Genomic DNA, 20,053 nt, shown 5'->3' with positions numbered 1-20,053 from the left:
CTAACTGTGTAACCCTCTTGAAATAAAGATTTTATTATTATTATTATTATTATTATTATTAATTTTTTTAAATTTTGATTTTTAAGACAAAAACAATATGTTTCATATAGAAGGGGAGAAAAAATCAATGGAAAAGAATTGATATGTAATATTGTATTTTCATAATATTCAGGATATATAGAAAAAAAATATGGTACTTATTTTTTCTCTTTAAAAATGTTCAAATATTCAATATCAAAATGATATAATTATGAAAAATGAGTTTCGACACATCCAAAAAGAATTGCATTTAATATTTTCTACTGATTACAAAAAAAAAACATTATTACATCCTGAACAATTTGTTAAAAAATTGCACTCATTATAAAAAAAAGATACATTAAGCGACCAATTTTTAGATTACATTGATTTCAACATGAATGTTTCACATTTGTATGTATTGCCTTAATGCCCTTTCCCTTTTAACCAAAACCAGCACCATTAAAAATTCAACAACAAAAACAAATTAAATTAGATATAAACAAGCAACTAAAAAATAAAATAATTCCAATATTAAAGTTCAGCAAATAATTTAAGGAAAAAGTAACGAAAATGCCAAGACAATATGGTGTCAAAATTTAAATTAAAAACACCATGTTGTCTTAGCAATGAGACATGAAAAGCCCAGCAGTAATATTCATGAAAGAATTAATTATTTAAAAGGAGCACCATCCTTTTAATGAACGTTTTCAATTCAAAATATAACTCTGGTCTGACACCTTGCTACAGAGTTAAGAAATCTATAATGAGATCAGACACAGGTTTCATAAAAACTCAGATTAAAATTTTCCTCACATTGTCAATTTCATGTTATTTGATTGAAGAAAATCAAAATGAAGAAGGATTTGAGGAAAATCTCAAACTGAGATTAATTATGAAATCAGACCCAGATCTTCAAGTTCGTTTTTCAGCAAAACAGTGTTTTCCTTACTAAATACTTTACATCTTTAAATTTTTATACTACTACATAGTTCACTGTCTTGACTTCAGAAAAAAATAAGGTTCTGCAGTCCAGTCATGAGTTCCATAAAATTTCTCAAATTGGAGTGTTCCTCAAATCCTTAAGTTTTATCTGAAATCTTGAATTACAATGATCTGATGAGTCAGAATTTGAGATGAAGAAAGAATTGAGGAATTTAGAATTTGAGATTTGTTACATAACTGTGTCTAGGACTTTCTTTTTTCAAGCATCCTCTGAACTGAATAGTGAACTGTTCATTGAATGAATCTAAAGCTTTAAATACTTCACTGTCTAACAATCAGGCAAAAATGTATAGAAGGTGTGGAACATGAAGGAAAAAACACAAGATTTTATTGCATTATCCAAGGATATATTATATAACATAAAGAAATAACCATCAAAGTGTTTGTAAAGTTCAACTTTTTTAAAATTTAAGTTGAAATGCACAATGGGAAAATGGCAGGAAAATTTTTTTACACTTTATTCCTATAAATCCATTTAAAAAATATCTTCATCACAGATGCTTCAGAACAAATTTGATTAGCTTTTCGGTTGTTAACTAGATGTATTGAACATATTTGAGGCAAAAAAGTTCAAGAAGATAAAAATGATGTGCCATCCATTACCTGATTCTTACACAGGATGGTACTTAAGGTGGTGTGGTAGACCAAGTGTAGGGGAAACAACTCATGAAGTCAGTGATATGTTTGTATCATATTCAATTTCACCAAAGCCTATCAAGCTTTCATTTGACACAGAATGAAATCAGTCTAATTTACTTTGAAGCTTACATGACATTGATGTAAAATGCTGAATACAAACATTCCAATGATTTTTAAGAGTTGTGTCCCTTACCCTAGGTCTACCTCCTTAAACTTCAATTTGTAATAACTCTTACATTTTAACCCTGTAACACTGTACATTTTCCTTCAATTCTAATATTTGCAAGGATGGATATTTGGGAAAAATATTAGGATTGGTTGTAAAAAAAAATTCAAAAGTTCAGTTTGTTTTACCATGGTAATGGCACAAGAGTAATATTTCAGTACACATGCATATAAAATGCATTGACATGAAAAGGCCCTATTCAATGCCCTGAAACATTTAAAAATAAATCAGCACAAGAACATAAATTGTACTTCAGGTGTATCATTAAGTAAATATCCAGTAACATAAGCATTTAAAATAATACATTGTCAATGTGTTTATTTTTTTATAAATCAAACCAGTCAGAATATCAAACACACCCATATTTCTATCAATAAAAATGTCAGGCTATTGTATAATAAATCTCAGGAATTTTGTACATTCTATTAAAAAAAGTATGTATGCTGAAAGGCTAAAGTTATAACTAACCTATTAACCAGATTTTTATGCAATTGTTACATGCATAAAATTTCATAGAAAATAAAATCACCAATTTTTTTTTCAAATCCACTTTGTTAAATTTATCATTTGGTCATAAAACATACAGTCAACTTGCTTGACCCAAAAATAAAGAAAATAAATATATTGAACCATATACAGTGTTAAACTGTCTAAACTGTACCCTGAATATACAAGAAAATTGTCAAAAACAGACAAATTATAACATCCCTTTATATTAGCTTTGAAACATTTAAAACCAAAATAAACCAAACTAACAGAACAAATTGTTTATTCCAGAGGAGGTTTTTTACTGGTTGCACTGAATACTACATAATACTCATCTTTCTGACATATCTGGAAATTTGTCTCCTTGATATAACCTTGAACTACTATCGCATTGTGCAGAAAGATCTATCATAGTCCTCTATGACTGAGATTTCTTATGTTTATGTTTACACAATCTTTTATGATAACTCTGGGCTGTGGAGTTGATGATTGACAGAACAAAGTATACTACCATAAGGATCACCACCTTTTCAAATATCCAGGCTAACAGGTTACCCTCCTAAAATTACAGGAAAAAAATGTTAGAACCCACTTTTGTGTCTATGAATCAATATAAATAATTGAACACAGAGGTTAACTTAGACATGTATGAAATTTCCATGTTTCTAATGAGAAAAACTACCAGACAAAGAACCTTTGGATTACCAGACAAACTTGTGATATTTCTCTTTTTTTTTTGTTATAACAGAGTAACACCAAAGAATAATTAAATTTCAAAATTAACATAGATTTTTTTTAATAACAAATTTTATCAATTATTTCATAGACCAAATTTTCTAATTACTGTGATGTCATCAAACTTTTTAATAATATACTCATTGAATTTTGATACTTAAAATTAAATTTATAAGGAATGATTGTTATATTCTTTGATTTCAGTAATTCAAATAAATTAATGCTATAGTGATGAAAAAACTAAGATAAGTGTCTTTGTATCTTAGGGCTGTTCCAGTAAAACATACATGGGATGGGGGGAAGGCACTTGAAAATTGGGGTAACCTCCCATAGAAGCAATATTTTTCCACTCCTACCCACCTATAGAGGTAAAACCCAAGGTTTATAGGCACCAACAGAAGCAAATTAAAATTTATAAATATTCTTTAACAGTATTCCCATGGTGATACATTACTTTTTTATATAATTCAACTGCATGTGAGACATTTCATACAGATAATAGCAAGACATAGCATGATTTCATGAATGCTTCATTTCATTTATACATATTCTGTACTTTTGCCTATCACTTGCATGTAGCAAATATTCATGTATAGACAAGCACTTTTACTGATTGCGTTTATTTATCTGTATATTAAAATTCATATATATTCTTTAACAGTATTCCCATGGTGATTCTTTAAATTTTTATATATTTCAGCTGCATGTGACATACATGTATTTCATACAGATAATAGCAAGACATTGCATGATTTTATGAATGCTTCATTCCATTTACACATAATCAGTGTTCTAGCTAATATTTTAAAATAGAGGGTGCGCAGGAAAGAGGGCACTTTAACACGTAGCATGTTTTTTCTACCAAAAAGGAACATTGGTGTATTTCAAGTTTTTTTTTTTTTAATTTATGTTTCCATTAAGTCAGAAATATCTGTATTCATTTTTTTTTTTTTTTTGCTTTTCTTGTATGTATGTATTCTTATTAAATAATACAAGAATGATGTGTAGACAAAAATTAACATTACTTTTGTAGAATTTAAAGCAGTATACTATCACACCATAAAGGAGATTAAGGGCAAGTGATTCTTAACATTCATGACATACTATGAGGCAAAATGTTGCACGAAATGTACCAAATATTCAATATTGCTCCAATTCAATTTCAAAATCATATTATTTTCTCTAACTAATGTAATTACAAATTTTGAAAAATTACCCGTACGGTTGACGATATAGAAAATTTTAAAAAGAATTGAACTGACATAGATAACTGACATATTGAATAAACAAACATATGCAACATGAAATTGTTTACACCCATGGTTCTACACAACATAGACCTGTCAACTTGAAAATATTTTAAAAATTAATTGTACAAAAGAAAATAATTATTAACCAATGATTGGCTGTCCATGAAATGGTGATAGATCCAATCAGGATCCAATATCTACTTGTAAATGATCATCATCCAACAACCCTGATCAGCTGAATGATCACCAATAATTACCTGAGGTATACCTGAGGGTTAATTACGACAGGATATGGTAAATGAAGGTGACACTTCTTAATTGGTTTGGTGTAATTTATTAACAAAAGTGTAATCTTCAGATAATTATAAATGGGCACTAAGGGGGTAATATGGCAGAGGAGCGGGCACTGCACCCCTCCATTTTGCCTAGCTAAGACACTAATTAAAAAACATATATTCGCTGTTTTGCCTATTTCTTGCATGTTGCATATATTCATGTATAGACTAATGCTTTTACCTCTTGTGCATTCATATATCTGCATATTAAAATCATTGCATACATTAACATTCATTTTTATGCACATATATCCTCTTTTCAATGCATAGCTAAATCTTGATTTTTGTCTTGCCTAAGAGCAAATTCGAAGAAGGCCAGAATATAGGGATTACCTTTCTGGTATTCACAATTGTAAGAGTATTTGTCCATAGCAAATTTTCAACAACCACTTTATATCACAGGTCGATGATATTTGGTATGTGAAATAGAAGATAATGCAGAAGTTTTATTGATCCACACTGTACAACAGTGACTGTATATGAAGCTGGTGTATTACCATGAACTATTTTGTATCTCATCTAACCAGTTGAAATTTCTGTGTGTATCCATATGATTGCCTTGATAGTTGTGTGAAGTTTCCTAAAATCCATTTAATTTATCAGGGATCAATGATTTCAAAAAAACTTCTCTTCTTGTATACCTAGCACTTTCAGCTGGAAATCTGCTGTATTTAGAGATCACTCAAGTTTGCATGCACTCTGTGCAGGTAAGGAACAAGAGAGTATAAAGTAATACAAATGTATTGATGTTTATCAATATGGAAAATTATGCTCATTTGCACACTGGGGGCTATCTTGTTTCATGGTATGGAAATTTTGTCCATTGTTGTAGACTCTCTGACAATTTCTAAGATGAAGAACAGAAGTAAAAGCCCTGTTCTTTGATAATTTTGTCTTTTTATCACCTACACTTCACTCCATAGTCCATACCCTTTCATTTTGAAGTTTTGGAATGGGTTATTCTTGATATCAATATGCAATGACTACATAGTGATTTAACAACTGTTCAAATTCAGTTTCAAAAAAAGTTTAATTGTGGAAGAGTTGCTTTGATGATACTTCAGACACTGAATAAATATAAGAAGATTTGGTATGAGTGCCAATGAGACAACTCTCCATCCAAGTCACAATTTATTTAAAGTATAAACCATAATAATACATGTAAGTCTAAGTACGATCTTCAATACAGAGCCTTGGATCACACCGAGAAGTAAGTTATGAAGGGCCCCAAAAATTACTATTGTAAAACTATCCAAACGGGAAAACCAACAGTCTAATCTACATAAAAATCGAGAGACAAGGAACACTTATGAACCACATCAACAAACAACGGAAGTTGACATCTTTTTCTGATGTTCGGGCATCTCAGTTCACACCATTGCTCCACAGCAAAATCCCGAGAATACCGGATGAATTAGGTCATAACAAACACGGGGCGATTTTCAGGCAGAACACCTGTAAAAATGGCGCAAACTTTCGGCAACAAAAGTGCGTAACTCTACTATACTAAAGGTTTATACAATGACAGGTATTCATTTTGGACCATTTCGAGAAAGTAAAAAACAACTTTCAACAGAATGTTCCTTCATTTTCTCAACAACCACTCACAGAAGCGAATTTCCAAGCCCAGTACCGTGCCATAGATGCATTTTTCACCAACCCACAACCAAGTATATATTTTCTTTAAAATGCCATCACCGGGTCCCATGTATGTTTTACTGAAACAGCCCTTAAAAAATTTCAGTAAATAGACACAAACTTACTGATGCAACATGGGTCCCTGGTTTATGATGAAGCTTTTTCTTTTGCGCTTCTAAATATTCCATAAATGGAGTCTGTAAAGATTTCCCTACGGATGGAATTTTTCTGAAATGAAATACAAGCAATAAAATATCAATATTGAAAGATAGCAACATCTAATACTAACAAAGAAAATAGTTAATGAACACAGAGTACAGTAAGTAAGATATCTATAACTCTTATATTTGTTTATACTCTTTCCAAAGGAATACCTTACCACATTATAGCTACCAGAGTATTACAGAAGCTTAAATATGCCCTGTGATAGACATCATGTTTCGATAAGGCAAACCAAAAAAGGAACTTTTGAAAAGGTCAGCCTATATCATTCTTGCAAAAGTCACAAGGTTTTGGAAGAGTTTTCACAAAATGTTTAAAGTTTACAGGTAACTAGAAGGATGAGAAATGGTATAAACTTTAATGGACCTTAGGTTTAGGTAAGCATACTAGAGAACTAAGTCTTCATAATAGCACTTATACAAAATACAGTCATAGCTTGAAAGCACTGAGAGCCATATTTCAGTCGGACAGGAAGTTATGTCTTTCGGAGTTTCCCATAAAAAGTTTTGTATTATCTCTTATAGGATACACCCTCCTGATAGTAAGGACATAAAATACTCACCCTATTAACTTAACTAAAGTCTCTACATGATGAGCACTAAATATGAATATAATAAATAATTTCTGGAAAAGAAAAAGAAAGTAAGGGATTACAATTACTTAAAGGTGAGTGGCAATCGTCAAGTTATCTCGATAAGCAATATTCTTCTCCACAATTGCTATATAAAAAAAAAACTATTTTAAAGTTGTCAGGAATTTCCATAAAATCTGTTATCTAATGTAATTTACACATGTCTATCCATAGAAGTGCATTTTGAAAAAATAAGCTGCCATAAACAAATAAGTACGAGTCAGTGCGATGGACAGTGGAAAAGTTTCCATAAAATATGAAGGTAAAAAGTATCCATCAACAGACTTGAAAATAACCCCTCACATATGTCAATACATACTTGTATATGCATTTTAATAATGGCTTTGCCTATTAATGTTGCACCAAAGAAGGTCCAGAAAGGAACAAGGAAATGTCCACATGTAATTCCTGCTAAATCAAACAATGGATTGGGTATCTGAAACAAATGTAGAAACAGGTATAGAATCCATTAAGTGTAAATATTTGTAAGAATCAGGCAAAAAGGGAAAAATCTGAAACATGCATTTAAAAAAAAAATACCCATCTGATATTACGATTTCAATAAAGGATGCTTCCTCTATTTGAAAAGACCATTATTTGATCTCTGCATCGCTGGATTTGCTCAGAAATTTTTCCATTACGAAAATGAGGTGTTTGACAGAGTTATCTGCCCTTGAAATATAATTTTTCAGCGCATTTCAATGTAATTATAACTCAATGCTTCAGCATGATAAATGCATTTGTTAAAAGAATGGTCTTATCCTTAGCTGCATTCTCATAGTGTTTGACAATTCAAAACATTACACATAAATCTGAAACTTCAGTCAATATTCTAATCTGATTACCAATCTTATAACAGAATAATTTGAGCCTTTTCTATACTTACTGAAGCACAAGCCAGAATACCAAAAAATCCTACTTTCTGCACTAAGTTATGAACAGCTAACTTCATCTTTTCCATATAACTCTGAAAACAGATTTTTTTTTCTAAAATTTTCTATGAACACACAGAATAAACACAGAGTAAAACTAGAAAAACTGACTCGCTTAGTGATACCCCCTTCCACACCCTACAGACCATATAGGAAACCCCTAAAGTCATTTATATGGAAAAGCAAAAAAGAGGATGCACTAAAGTATCATATGAAAATGATTTTGTAAAAGATTCAGCAGATTTAGAGGAATGAAAATAAGAAGGTGGTCCCTAATGATTCATCAATGACATGGTCAATGTTTGCATTAGGATACACTAGAAGTCATTCAGATAGAAAAATGAAATATGAGGTACACAATGGCATCATGTGATAAAGAACCCAAAAAAAGTTTAATTTAATTCTGCTCAGCAGATTAAAATTAGGGACTGACGAATAACCTTAAGTATGAATGGACAAATGGACTATATACCTCCAACTTTCAAGCAAAATGTATTATTAAAAAGTTCAGTATGACTGTACAAAAAGGAATAGTCTGAGATACATTGTACAACAAATATAGAGCCAAAACCTCCAGCATAACTCTAAAATCAAATCAAAAAGATCCTTCTTAAATCAAAATTTAACTGATAAAGTAGATATAAGGACGACAAAGGACGACAGAGGACAGTGACAAGATCTTACCAATTCATTTGGGTGTTCTGTCTTCTCGTGTATCAATTCTTCTATTTCTTCAAATTCATCATCATCTAGATCTGCACCAGATAACCTGGCAGCTCTGGCCATAAAATATGGAGGTAATTCTCCTAATGCTGTGCCTGCACCCTGAAAAACAGATCAATAGTTTATTCAGTTATAAAGTGCAGAACCCAATTTTGATACCTGACAAAAAAGGAGAACTTCCAATAATAGAACTGTGGCATAATGTTGATAAACAGTTATACAATGAACACAGTTGTCCTTCATGTATGTTCAATAACACTAGTTTCAGTTGGATATGTAATTCCTATGAATATTGAAAAATATGGAATGTGATTTTTTATCTTTTTTTTTATCATTTGTAATTAGGTAAGTACAAAAGTTTTTTTAAATTGGAATGGTGAATCTGAAAAGTTTAAAGTCCACAGTAAAGATTCTGGTTTGCTATTTCTGTGTTTGCTGATGAAATGGTTATAGCAGAGAACTGACATCGAAAAATCTTTCACAATTTAAATGCACAAAGCGTTAGTGACATCATATATATGTAGAATGTAACAACTATGAATGGCTTAAAAATATTCTGCAGCAGTGACAAATGTGTCCATACGGACGATTGCCAAAGTGGGAAGGCGCTGTGATGTCTTTTAATACGTCGATAAGTACGATTTTATATCTATTCAATAATAATGTGGAATTATTGGCAGTGTAGAAATGTATTCAGCTTTCCCAGAAGATTGTCTCAGAAATTTTCCTCACAGAATTAGACCTTGTCCATAGCAACATGGCAGTGCACCGTAAATAAAGAATGAGTACGTCCATCACAGGCATAACCTAAAATCAAATGACCACTGGAATTTATACAAGGGTAAAAATGACACAAATCTACACTTCTGTATGATGAGACCTTCAATTGCTTACTAAATACATTGTTTCAGTGTATGTATGCAGTCATTATTAAATACTGTCTAACAACCAGACATGCCAGACAAAAAAATCAGTCAGTCAGGTAAAAATTTTGGAAGTAGTTGACTGCTTACATAGGAGAAATAGGTCAAGTTTTGGTTTCGGTCAGACAAGTCGGAAATCTATTTCATAATGACTTTCAATGATAGTTAAATACATGTACTGCACATGTTCTTACCCACATAACTGCCTCTAATCTGACTTTACTCATAATTGTCCACAATGATACTGAACTTTTCTGTGGAATAGTTTCTGGACAAACGATACTGTAAATTAAATTCATAGTCCTTTTAAACTTTACATCAATCATTAAACAAACCAGTAGGACTATTGTAAAGTTAAAGGAATACTAGAGAAAACTGTTCTGAGAAGTATTCTATATAGTTCATGAATCCAGCTAATATCAGTGTAATTTAAAAAGAGGTGCCATTTCAAAATATTCATGTAATTTTTTTAGTTCATCAAAGTTTGCTTACTATGCCTTTTTGATATCATAAATATGTAGCTATACCTAGTACAGGAATCATATAATTGATTCTTTAGGAAGCTTTATGTGGTAAATATCATGCCGAATACGCTTTAGAATTATAACACTGGTTAAATATATATTATAAAATCAATTATCAAGCTGACACCTTTGATGTGCTGTTATGTAACAGCTCTTTAACCAAAAAAATTTTAATTTTAATACTGATAGCCTAGTCTTCTATGCAACCATATTTAACCATAAATTTCTGGTACTATGAATACTGCTCATTTCCGTTAAATTCATAATAAAATACTGAGAACCCTAAGTCATTATATACAGATTTGGTATACAATTCTAAAGGTTTTTAAAAAAGGACAGTCAAACAAATAATTCTGATTTGGAAATTGACACAAATTTTACCTATATGTGTACTTAGTACATAAATTCAAGAATTGATTGTCAATATCAATGCAAAATATATTGAAGTACTTCTCTGTCTAAGAATCAAGCAAAATGTGTATAAGGTGTGGCACATGAACCAAAAAAACAGAGAATTGATTGTATTAACTAAGTATTTATACTTCATTACCTCCAGACACCATCTCAGCATTTGTAAAGTGTGCCTTATCATGATATTGATAAGTCAAATTTTGTAGAAATGTTCATGTGAAAATGAGAGGAAAATTTTCCCTCACTTATTCTATATATAAGCAGTCAAAACTTTTCATCTACATCACTGATTCTTCAGGAAAAAATAAAATAGCTTTTTGGTTGTTTTCTAAATGTATTAAATATTTAAGGCAAATACGATCAAATTTAAGATAATAATGTGCCATCCACTGCCTTATTCTTATACAGGATGGTACTTAAAAAGACACCAGTGCAAGACACTGACAGGTCAATGTTTAACATTGAGTGCTTGTACAATACATACTCTGTAGGGTAAGGTGGCTCTGGAAAATCTGTCGTCTTACATTCATAGGCTGCTAATGTTACTGCTGCTATATGGGGACCCTGAAAATGGTATAAGTATCATCAATATCATTGATTTAATCCTTGATATGCTTGTTCAGATAAATCATTCACTATGATATTTTATTATTTCATTTTGAAAGTATTTCTGGGAGAACTCTGATGGTTTAGCAAGTAACACCTTTCTAATATAACGCATACATTTTTTTGACAACAAAAACAACTAAACCCATAACAAATGTTGATGGCCAAGTATGAAAACCTGCCTAAGACTTGTAGAAACTAGTCATTAAATTAACAAATGATTTCAATGATTTTTGATATCAATAAAGATCTTGATCAATCTTAAAAGACATTGTCTGTGTAATATTTATTTAGTGGTATTTATTTCACACTCTGAAAATACTGCAAAATTTTACTACCACATAAAAAAGGCTAAAAAAACAGGCTGTTCCTATATCAAGATAACTATTAATAGTATCATACCTACCAGGTATAATAGAAATGTATGAAGACCTGTTCCTAGTCCTACAGATGATAAAACTCCCAAACCAACCCAATATGAACACCATAACACATACTTCTCTATTACTTCTACATACTGTAACATAATTACATTGTTGTATATGCTGTTTATTCAAAGTTTATAGAACGTTTATTGCATGTGAAATTTCTAACAATGTGCCAACAATCAATTCATTATCAACAATTTTCTTCATTAAAAGTTAATCAATCATATCTCCATCTTCACTGTTCAAAATTTTGAAATACATGTATAATCTAAAGAGAATAATTTAAACTGTGAAAGTAAAAAAAATCCACAATAATGTCGGCTGTAATCACAGGGATGAAATATATGTGAAGTGTGGTTGTTAAATATGGCAAATGTGGAAAGGAGCGAGATATTTCATAGGTCAGATAAGTAAAACTTCTTCAACTCTGGTGAAACAAATCACAATCATCTTGGCAAAAGAGAACTTACCGGTTGATGTCTACCCTGAGTATTATACATGAGATATAAAGCTACCATTAGGAGAAATCCCATAGCGACAACTGTCTTTCTTCTCCACAATCTACCAAAATAAACAAGAGGCTCCCAGGAGCCTGAATCGTCCACCTGGTTGAGTTTTGCCTTTCAAAGGCAATAAATTTAACAAGAAGTTGTTCAACAATTTTGACTCAAGAAGTCTTTCGTAAAGCTTATCATAAGAATCATTTCAACAACTGAAAGTTTCTTTTAATCTATCATAATTTTCAAGATATTGACTGAAAACTGTTAAAAAAAGTCATTTTTCCCCTTTCAAGGGCAATAACTCTTACAAGGAGTCATCTGACAACTTTTATCCCGAAAGACTTTGTAGTCCTAATAATAAGGACCATTTCAGCTACAGAAAGAATTCGCCAAAACCTAAAGGTTTTGGAGATATATGCGAAAAACTACTGTCTGACCGCTATGTTCTATTTTTAGCAACGGCAACCATGTTTTTCGATGAATCAAAAAACCCCACATCAGTTCTATGCAGGATACCCCAAGACAACATTCATACCCAGTTTGGTTCAATTGGTTAAGTAGAATCAGAGGAGAAGATTTTTTAAAAGAAATAACATTAAAAATAGCAAAAATCATTGAAAAGGGCAATAACTCCAACATGGTTAACAGATTAAAACCAAAATTTGACCAGAAATGGATCTCATCATGCTAAACACTTTCACTCTGTCAGAATTTAGCAAAACCTAATGGTTTTGGAGATTTATGCAAAAATCTCCTTTCTGACCCCTATGTTCTATTTTTAGTAATGGTGGCCATGTTTTTCAACAAATCAAAAATCCCCAAAAGAGTTCTATGCAGGATACCCCAAGGAACATCTATACCAAGTTTGGTTCTAATCAGTCAAGTAGTTTCAGAGGAGAAAAGTTTTGTATAACTGTTAACAACAACGATGGACGACGACGACGGACGCCAAGTGATGGCAATAGCTCACATGGCCTTTGACCAGGTCAGCTAAAAATGTCAAGATTCCAAAAGAGAAACAAATGACTCAAGTCTGAAAAGACCCATGCCTCTGGCAAACAAATATACCGTGAATAGTTTCCAATTTTAATTTACTATATAAATGATAACTAATTTTAAGTTTAATACCTCACAGTCACTCCCGTAGAATGCCGATAATCAAGCCAAGAAAATTAAACTATTGAAGTTTCTTCAAAGAACAAATTTGAAATTTGGCACCCACATTATAATGTTAAATACACAACATCTGTATGTAGCTTTCAAGCAACAAAAAATTCTTAATTTTTCCAAAATGTAAAAAAAAAAAATTAATGCATGTTTCAACTATTGCAAGGAAGTTAATGATTCCAATGACCCTATAGGTACAATAAATTTCACATGTCTTACCTTTTACAAGCTTGGCTTAAAAGTGAGGCAGACTCTAAACATGAGTATTGAACTGTTTTTAATGGCTTTCTCCAGAGCACAATCTTCTCACGTTCCTGTCTTTCATGATGCATTGTGTCCAATAACTCCCCTTTATCTTTTACATCACCATTGGTTGTCTGTTGTGAATGTCGATGTTTAATGCTTGTATTTTCCTGGGGAGGTTTGGGTCTCCCCGATTTTTCCATTTCAATTAATGTGCAGTCTATGAGTCTCTCAACCTAGAGTATTAGAAATAACTTCAACATGAAAAATTCCTCAATAAACACACAACATGTGATTGTGATCAATATTTATATCAGATATTTTATTCTTCACTATGGTCCATAATTAGTAACAAAAATTTCCTACCAGACAGTAATTCAATCAATGACCATTAGTAGAGAAACTGGTCTTAAAACTAATTAGCTACGAAATCGTAGCTCTTGATCTTTTTTTTTTTGATTTTGCAATCTAATGTTAAAAAAATACAAAAAATAGTTAGAGCTACGTTTCGCAGCTAAAAACTAATGTAAGACATCCATCATTTCTAACATTAACCTTAGCAAATTACTTTCAGATCATTAACAAATGAGTGTTTAGACCAATATCAATAAATTAAAAACAAAAGAGCTCTTTCTTAACATAGTTTAGCTAAGAATACTGAAATAGTAAGCTTACCATTTGATAAGGACAATAAAAAGTTTTAAAAATGCATTCCCATCTTCAAAACCATTTAAAACTGAATGCGTCGATATTCAATTCAATTTAGGACTAAGTATTACTCTCCACTATAAAGATAAGTCTTGTAGGATTTTTAACAAGTACAGAATTTTTTCTTAGCATTACATTATAAAAAGGCCTTGGGGAAATACTTTTCATGTCATCCAATATATAATGTTTGTAAATAGTCAAAAAAGAGATAAGTGTATCAAAGCAAGGATACATGTGATTTGCATGGCTACTGCGTCTATTATTCAAGCAATAGGGTTTGTAAGCCTCATTCTAGTTTCATTTTCATGACCGGATTTTTTCATGTAGAACACATTGAAATCCATAGACAGACCTGCATTTTATTGTTTACTTCCAGGATCTCAGAATGCTGCATTACAATGCAAAATATTTTATTTATTGCTTTTCTTAACACTTTTATCATGTAGAAATAAATAGTCATCATTTTTATCTGTATTTTTACAAAGAAAGATGTTTGATTTTTAATACAGAACTCAAAACTCTGTAAATGACAAAGTTTCCATGCATTTGATTGGTAGATTAGGACCCATTCTAATGAAATCTCTGAGTCACTTGAAGGGATTGATATACCCTATGAGGCACAATAGTTGTAAATTGGACAGTTTTCTTTTGTAGTCCTGTAAACAAGAAAGTATTTGTGTACCGATCTTCAAATAGTTCTGTAATGATACACCTACCTCACAATATATGTATCGTGATACAAGGTTGATGATATGATACACATCCATATGATACACAACATCATATCGTAATATATATTTTCTTCAATTTGGAAAATAAAATATTTAACAGGTTTAAAAATAATGAATTTTGTTGAAGCCAGGTTTCATTCTTAGTCTATAACTTTGATCTTAACAAAGATTAATAAATTTTCCTCACAAGACATGTCTTACTATTTGCATAAAAATTTCATAAAAAAAAAAAGTTTTTTGACCTGTATCGCATTGTATCGAAATCTGTCAAATGTATCATGACACATTGTTATAGCAATGAATCATTTCATCCTAATCTCCAAAGTATATCTATATACAATTAATCCACTCTACCAGAATCTCAAAATGGAAATAAAAAATGTTTTGGTCAAGAATAACTATGCATATTGGTACATGTGTAATAATAATTATCTATGCCATTGACCTGTACAAATGTGGTTCGTGCATTGTTACATCATGAAGGAGGAGAACTGACATTCAAATAATACATACCATGGCTATATATATAAGAAACAAATAAGGTTAATACATGTAGACTATTTCATTGTACATTTCTTAAATTCACAGTCAAGTTGTTTTTTTTATTTATATCTAAATCTGTCCAAAAATGCAAAACAGCTATTACATGCATACAGAATAACACACATTGAGTGAAATGTATTTCAAAGTCATACACAGTAAAAACTGTCTAAACTGAACCCTTTTGGTTTTTAAAAATAGTTTGAATTAAACAGGGAATCAGTTTACCAAGTTCAAAATACATTTCAATTAAAATATAAGTCTGTAAAACATATACATGCAGATGTCTACTAAACTATTAAACATTAAAAAAGACTTCAAAACAATTTAATGGAAACATCAATTATTTGTAGAGAACTAAAAGTACTTATTGATTTTGAGTATTAAAATAACTATTTGTGTTATCTAATATCAATGCTTTACAAGTCCAAAATCAAAACAGGCAGTGTCTATTGCTTTAAATATTGGCAGTCCAACACTTTAGAAGTCCACAATCAAAATAGGCAGTGTCTATTGTTTTAAATATTGGCAGTTCAATCTACATTAGTCAGAGCAAAAGAACATTTGGATTTTATTTCTATTTTAATCTACATATTAAGATTGATTTCAGAATCTAGAGTGCACTTGACTTAGTTGTCTCAATATACAAAGAGTAAGCTTAAAATATCACTCCATGGACCATTATAGAAAAATCTGAGTAATGTTTGTATAGGGAATATTATGTAAAATATAAGAGGCCCAGAGATATTTTGATTAACATTGACTATTCAGTACCAAACCCAAGTAAAGCTACAATGTATCTCTGTAATGTGATTAAAGTTACCTCTGAGTCAAACATTGTGTTCTACACATGCTAGACAAAGTTGACTTACACAAATTACACATACAAAATTTTATACAAGACTTAAATATGTAAGAGAAATACCAAAGATAAGAAAGAGAAACACATGAATAGCAGGTGCATGTACATGCCTTTGTGTCTACCAGTACATATTGAAGGTAATTTCTGATGTGTTTTTTTAACTACTTTAGTTATCCCTTTTGACCACACACAGTGACCCTTAAAGGACATTTGTTGGTAATGCTTGATATATGAATACTGTATAAGTGGTTATTTTTACGGTGATTTTTATAATTTTCATGATGTTCACTGCCAAATTTGTATCACGAAAATTAAATCACATGAAATACTTTTAAGATAAAATAAAGTTATTCATTTTTGTCTCGTTCATAGCACGGTTTGTCTACTGCAAAAATTACATTACGCGAAAAAAACAGTTTTTGAAGAAAAACGTAAAATTTTCAACACATGGAAAAAAAAAAAAACACTTGTATGATAAGTTCAGTGTCCAGCTTTTCAAAACACCTCATCCTGACTGATGAACAAAATCAGATTGAATCCTACCTCCCACTGCAGTTTTGATGTTGCCCATTCCTGGACCCACTACCAAATTCAGAACCATCATGGGTCTATGAATATTTCCTTTCTTAAGGCCTTTGAGGTACACTGGAGAGTGCTAGATTATTACCAACCATAACTATAATAACTTCTTTACAATCTAGTTTAAGAATGCGTTTATATTCAAATGGTTGGCTAAAATTATACACAAATCATATTCATTTTTAAGCCATATGAATGGTATCATTTACTAAACTTTTCAAATGGGTTACATTACAGTGTGCTATTTTTTTTTCTTTTTTAAACATTTCTGGACTTCTTTCGACTGTGACGACTGACTTATCATAATAATTTAACGCATAGTTTTATTATATAGTATCTAATATACATATTGCAACCCTCTTGGACTATAGTTTTAACAATAAACATATATTCTGTAACTGATCTTACACAGATAAAGTTGGAGGTCTGGAAATAAAAATACCTTTAGATAAATGTTCATGTGCTAAGTTAAATGAGATGACATTTCTACAAAAAATTGTATTTAAACTTTTCATTACAACCTTCCTAAAACCCTAGTTCAATGACAATCTGTGTTCAGCAGGAAAAGGTAAGATTTTATCATTATCATTATTATTAAGTCAATATCTAATACGACATCTAAAAAAGTCTGAAAAACAGACAGACAGACCCTTAACAATAGTTGCCAGTAGGGAAGTAAGGAAAATGATAACAACAACAAAAAACTTTATCACATCAAATTTTAAAAATCCTTTTTCATATTCCCGACTTTGATTTTTACTTTTTTTTAATTTTGAGTACAGGAAATTAACTTACCAATCTGGCAGATTGGTTTTCTGTCCCATTGGAGCGATGGACAGAAGTGATATAATCTCTAGCAAACTACCATGGACCATTAATTGTGTCCCTATTTTAATTATCTTTTGTTCTATTATACATCTGCTTGCCAATTAATGTCTGCCATATTTCCTTAATAGGATTTTGGGAATCCAGTATTCTATTTGTTTACTGATATTCTGGCCAAAAAAGCCACATGGCAAACTGTAAACAAACGTCATCCATTTTCTTCCATCAGTTCTTGTATTTCTAAGTGTATTTCTAAGTGTTTTAGACACTTCCTGATGAGATAAACATTCTTAATTGGATTTAATATATTCCTTTATAAGGTAAATCTGTTTCTGAAGGTATTATATTGCATACAGCTAATTGAAAAAGACCAGTTCCAATTTCAATACCAATTTATATAGGCTAGTCCTTATAAGGACCTTAGTCAGTTTTTTTTTTAAAGTTGTTTAAGAAATGTTGCAAAGTGATTACAAATACTAGTATAATTTTTAAATTTTTTTCTTTGGTTAACAGTGACTGTGTGTACATGTATATAAGATGTCCTAAAATATAAACTTGAAAATGTACCAGTATAGAAAATTCAACAATGATTTAAATGACCTCAGGGAGTTGTATTTACTTGACTTTTAGAGATTAAGCTCATCATAATTGACACCTATTCAAACTTAAAAGGCAATGTCCAAAAGATCAAGCAGGTGTTCTGAAGTAGTTAAGTAGGACACATTGGTATAATGTAGGGCAGATTTCTAAAATCACCAACTGATTATTTTTGTTGCTAAATCAAATAAAAAATCGAAATTGTGACACTGGCAAAGCCCAGCACAATCCCTGACTTATGAATACAGACTTGTTATTTCCAAACTGACTTTCCTGACAATAAATTTGAATTCCCTTGATTGACCAATCAAGTTAAAGTGTGATGTCACGACGAAAAAAAGGATCGTCAATTATGTACAAAGACTGGTATAGACATAGCAGTCGCCTAGCTGAGAAGAAACGGTAAGCCTGTAACAACCCTTCACTGTTGGACACGGTGAAACTTCTTTAGCTCTTCTAAATCTAAATTGATAAACAACTGATTCTTAAGCCCTAGAGAAATCAAAAACATGTTGTAAATTGCTCAAAACCTACCTATCATGGCTTTTGAAGGGCTACAGAAAAGTGGAATGCTAACTTAGGATAATTTTGAGATGTTTCTACAAAAAAAAAAAGGAAAATATATTGTATGCTAGGTATGCCCCTTCTCTATCAGGAGAACCCCATCAAACTGAGGTACAAGTTGAGATGGAACATTTAGCCCAATGGTAATGTATTATTGTATACAAATTGGAATTCTGAGAACTAAGGTTCCGTTAGAAAAACACACGTACAACAAGCAAAAAGGTGTAACCTTGAAATTGTTATGCCATACACTGATTAAATAATATACTGCACACAACAACTGCACAACAAACAGTCAAAACGTCAATCTGATCTTACCAAATCACGTTTTTGTCCCTTTGATTTCTGGTTTTTAGCTTTCAATTTTTGTTTAAGTTGTTTAATTGATAGTTTTTCGTAGCTGTGTCTTAGAGCTTTCTTGTCATGATTCATCGTTACCTTTTAACATTAAGTTTTTTTAAACATCAACGTGTCTTTTCTAATAAAATCGTCCGATGATTTCGGGATTTTTTTTTTTTGTTCTGTAAAGTCACTTCCGGTTAATCCCAAGGGAGACAATATAATTTCCCGTACTTTTATTTTGTTTTGATACAAAATGAAAGAATGTTATCAAGCCTTTAAGTCTTTTTGGAGATAAATGTACTGCAATATGCCACTTTTCATTCAAGAACCTGCACATATATCAATGTGTGTATAGTTTTAATTTATAGACAATAGACAATTTTATTTGCACAAACACATTTACAGTAAATGGTTATGGCATGAAGAAAAATAGAACGATGTATAAAAAAATAATATACATTACATATAAACTAAATTTATGACCATGGTGCGACAGTGGTGTAAATCTGATCAAAACAGATTAATCTATAGTTTTAACTTATATATTAATATAATTTCTGTTAAATTAAACTGACCTTCGATTCCAACATTCACTCATGAATTTGATAGTTGTTTTGAGTATTTCTAGAGAGCTACTGTTTAATATGTAAGCTATGTCTATTG

The 20,053-nt window shown here is 31.0% G+C and overlaps 1 protein-coding gene across 2 annotated transcripts; it reads right to left on the bottom strand.

Annotated features, from left to right (window-relative positions):
• Positions 1 to 295: 295 nt before the first annotated feature.
• Positions 296 to 19,596, bottom strand: LOC148607662 (vacuole membrane protein 1-like). Of its 2 annotated transcripts, none has more exons than XM_088544444.1 (12): positions 19,487 to 19,596; positions 13,619 to 13,878; positions 12,203 to 12,293; positions 11,711 to 11,821; positions 11,183 to 11,262; positions 9,958 to 10,045; positions 8,802 to 8,942; positions 8,072 to 8,152; positions 7,505 to 7,621; positions 7,117 to 7,178; positions 6,458 to 6,560; positions 296 to 2,933 (listed from the first exon to the last, which is right to left on the bottom strand). In XM_088544444.1, the coding sequence occupies exons 2-12, from the start codon at positions 13,843 to 13,845 to the stop codon at positions 2,793 to 2,795; spliced, it is 1,242 nt and encodes a 413-aa protein (XP_088400570.1). In that variant the 5' UTR covers positions 13,846 to 13,878; positions 19,487 to 19,596; the 3' UTR covers positions 296 to 2,792. The 2 variants fall into 2 exon arrangements, with proteins under 2 accessions (XP_088400570.1, XP_088400569.1); XM_088544443.1 differs by having other exon boundaries at positions 1,332 to 2,933; positions 19,367 to 19,595.
• Between the last annotated feature and the right edge of the window lie 457 nt (positions 19,597 to 20,053).

Source organism: Perna viridis, chromosome 9 (genome assembly GCF_037379345.1).
Source record: "Perna viridis isolate PV_CMFRI_1.1 ecotype Kerala chromosome 9, ASM3737934v1, whole genome shotgun sequence".
NCBI classification, from domain to species: Eukaryota; Metazoa; Mollusca; class Bivalvia; order Mytilida; family Mytilidae; genus Perna; species Perna viridis.
Note: the sequence above shows the minus strand (reverse complement) of the source record. Positions and strands in the feature narration are given on the sequence as shown.

Bases quoted from the DNA above. Each gene is read 5' to 3' on its own strand.
- LOC148607662 (XM_088544443.1), bottom strand. From the start codon at position 19,480: ATGAATCATGACAAGAAAGCTCTAAGACACAGCTACGAAAAACTATCA. The intron at 13,879-19,366 runs GTAAGATCAGAT...CTAATACTCTAG, and splicing joins AGGGACAAAAACGTGATTTG to GTTGAGAGACTCATAGACTG. The intron at 11,822-12,202 runs GTAAGTTCTCTT...ATTATGTTACAG, and splicing joins CTCAGGGTAGACATCAACCG to TATGTAGAAGTAATAGAGAA.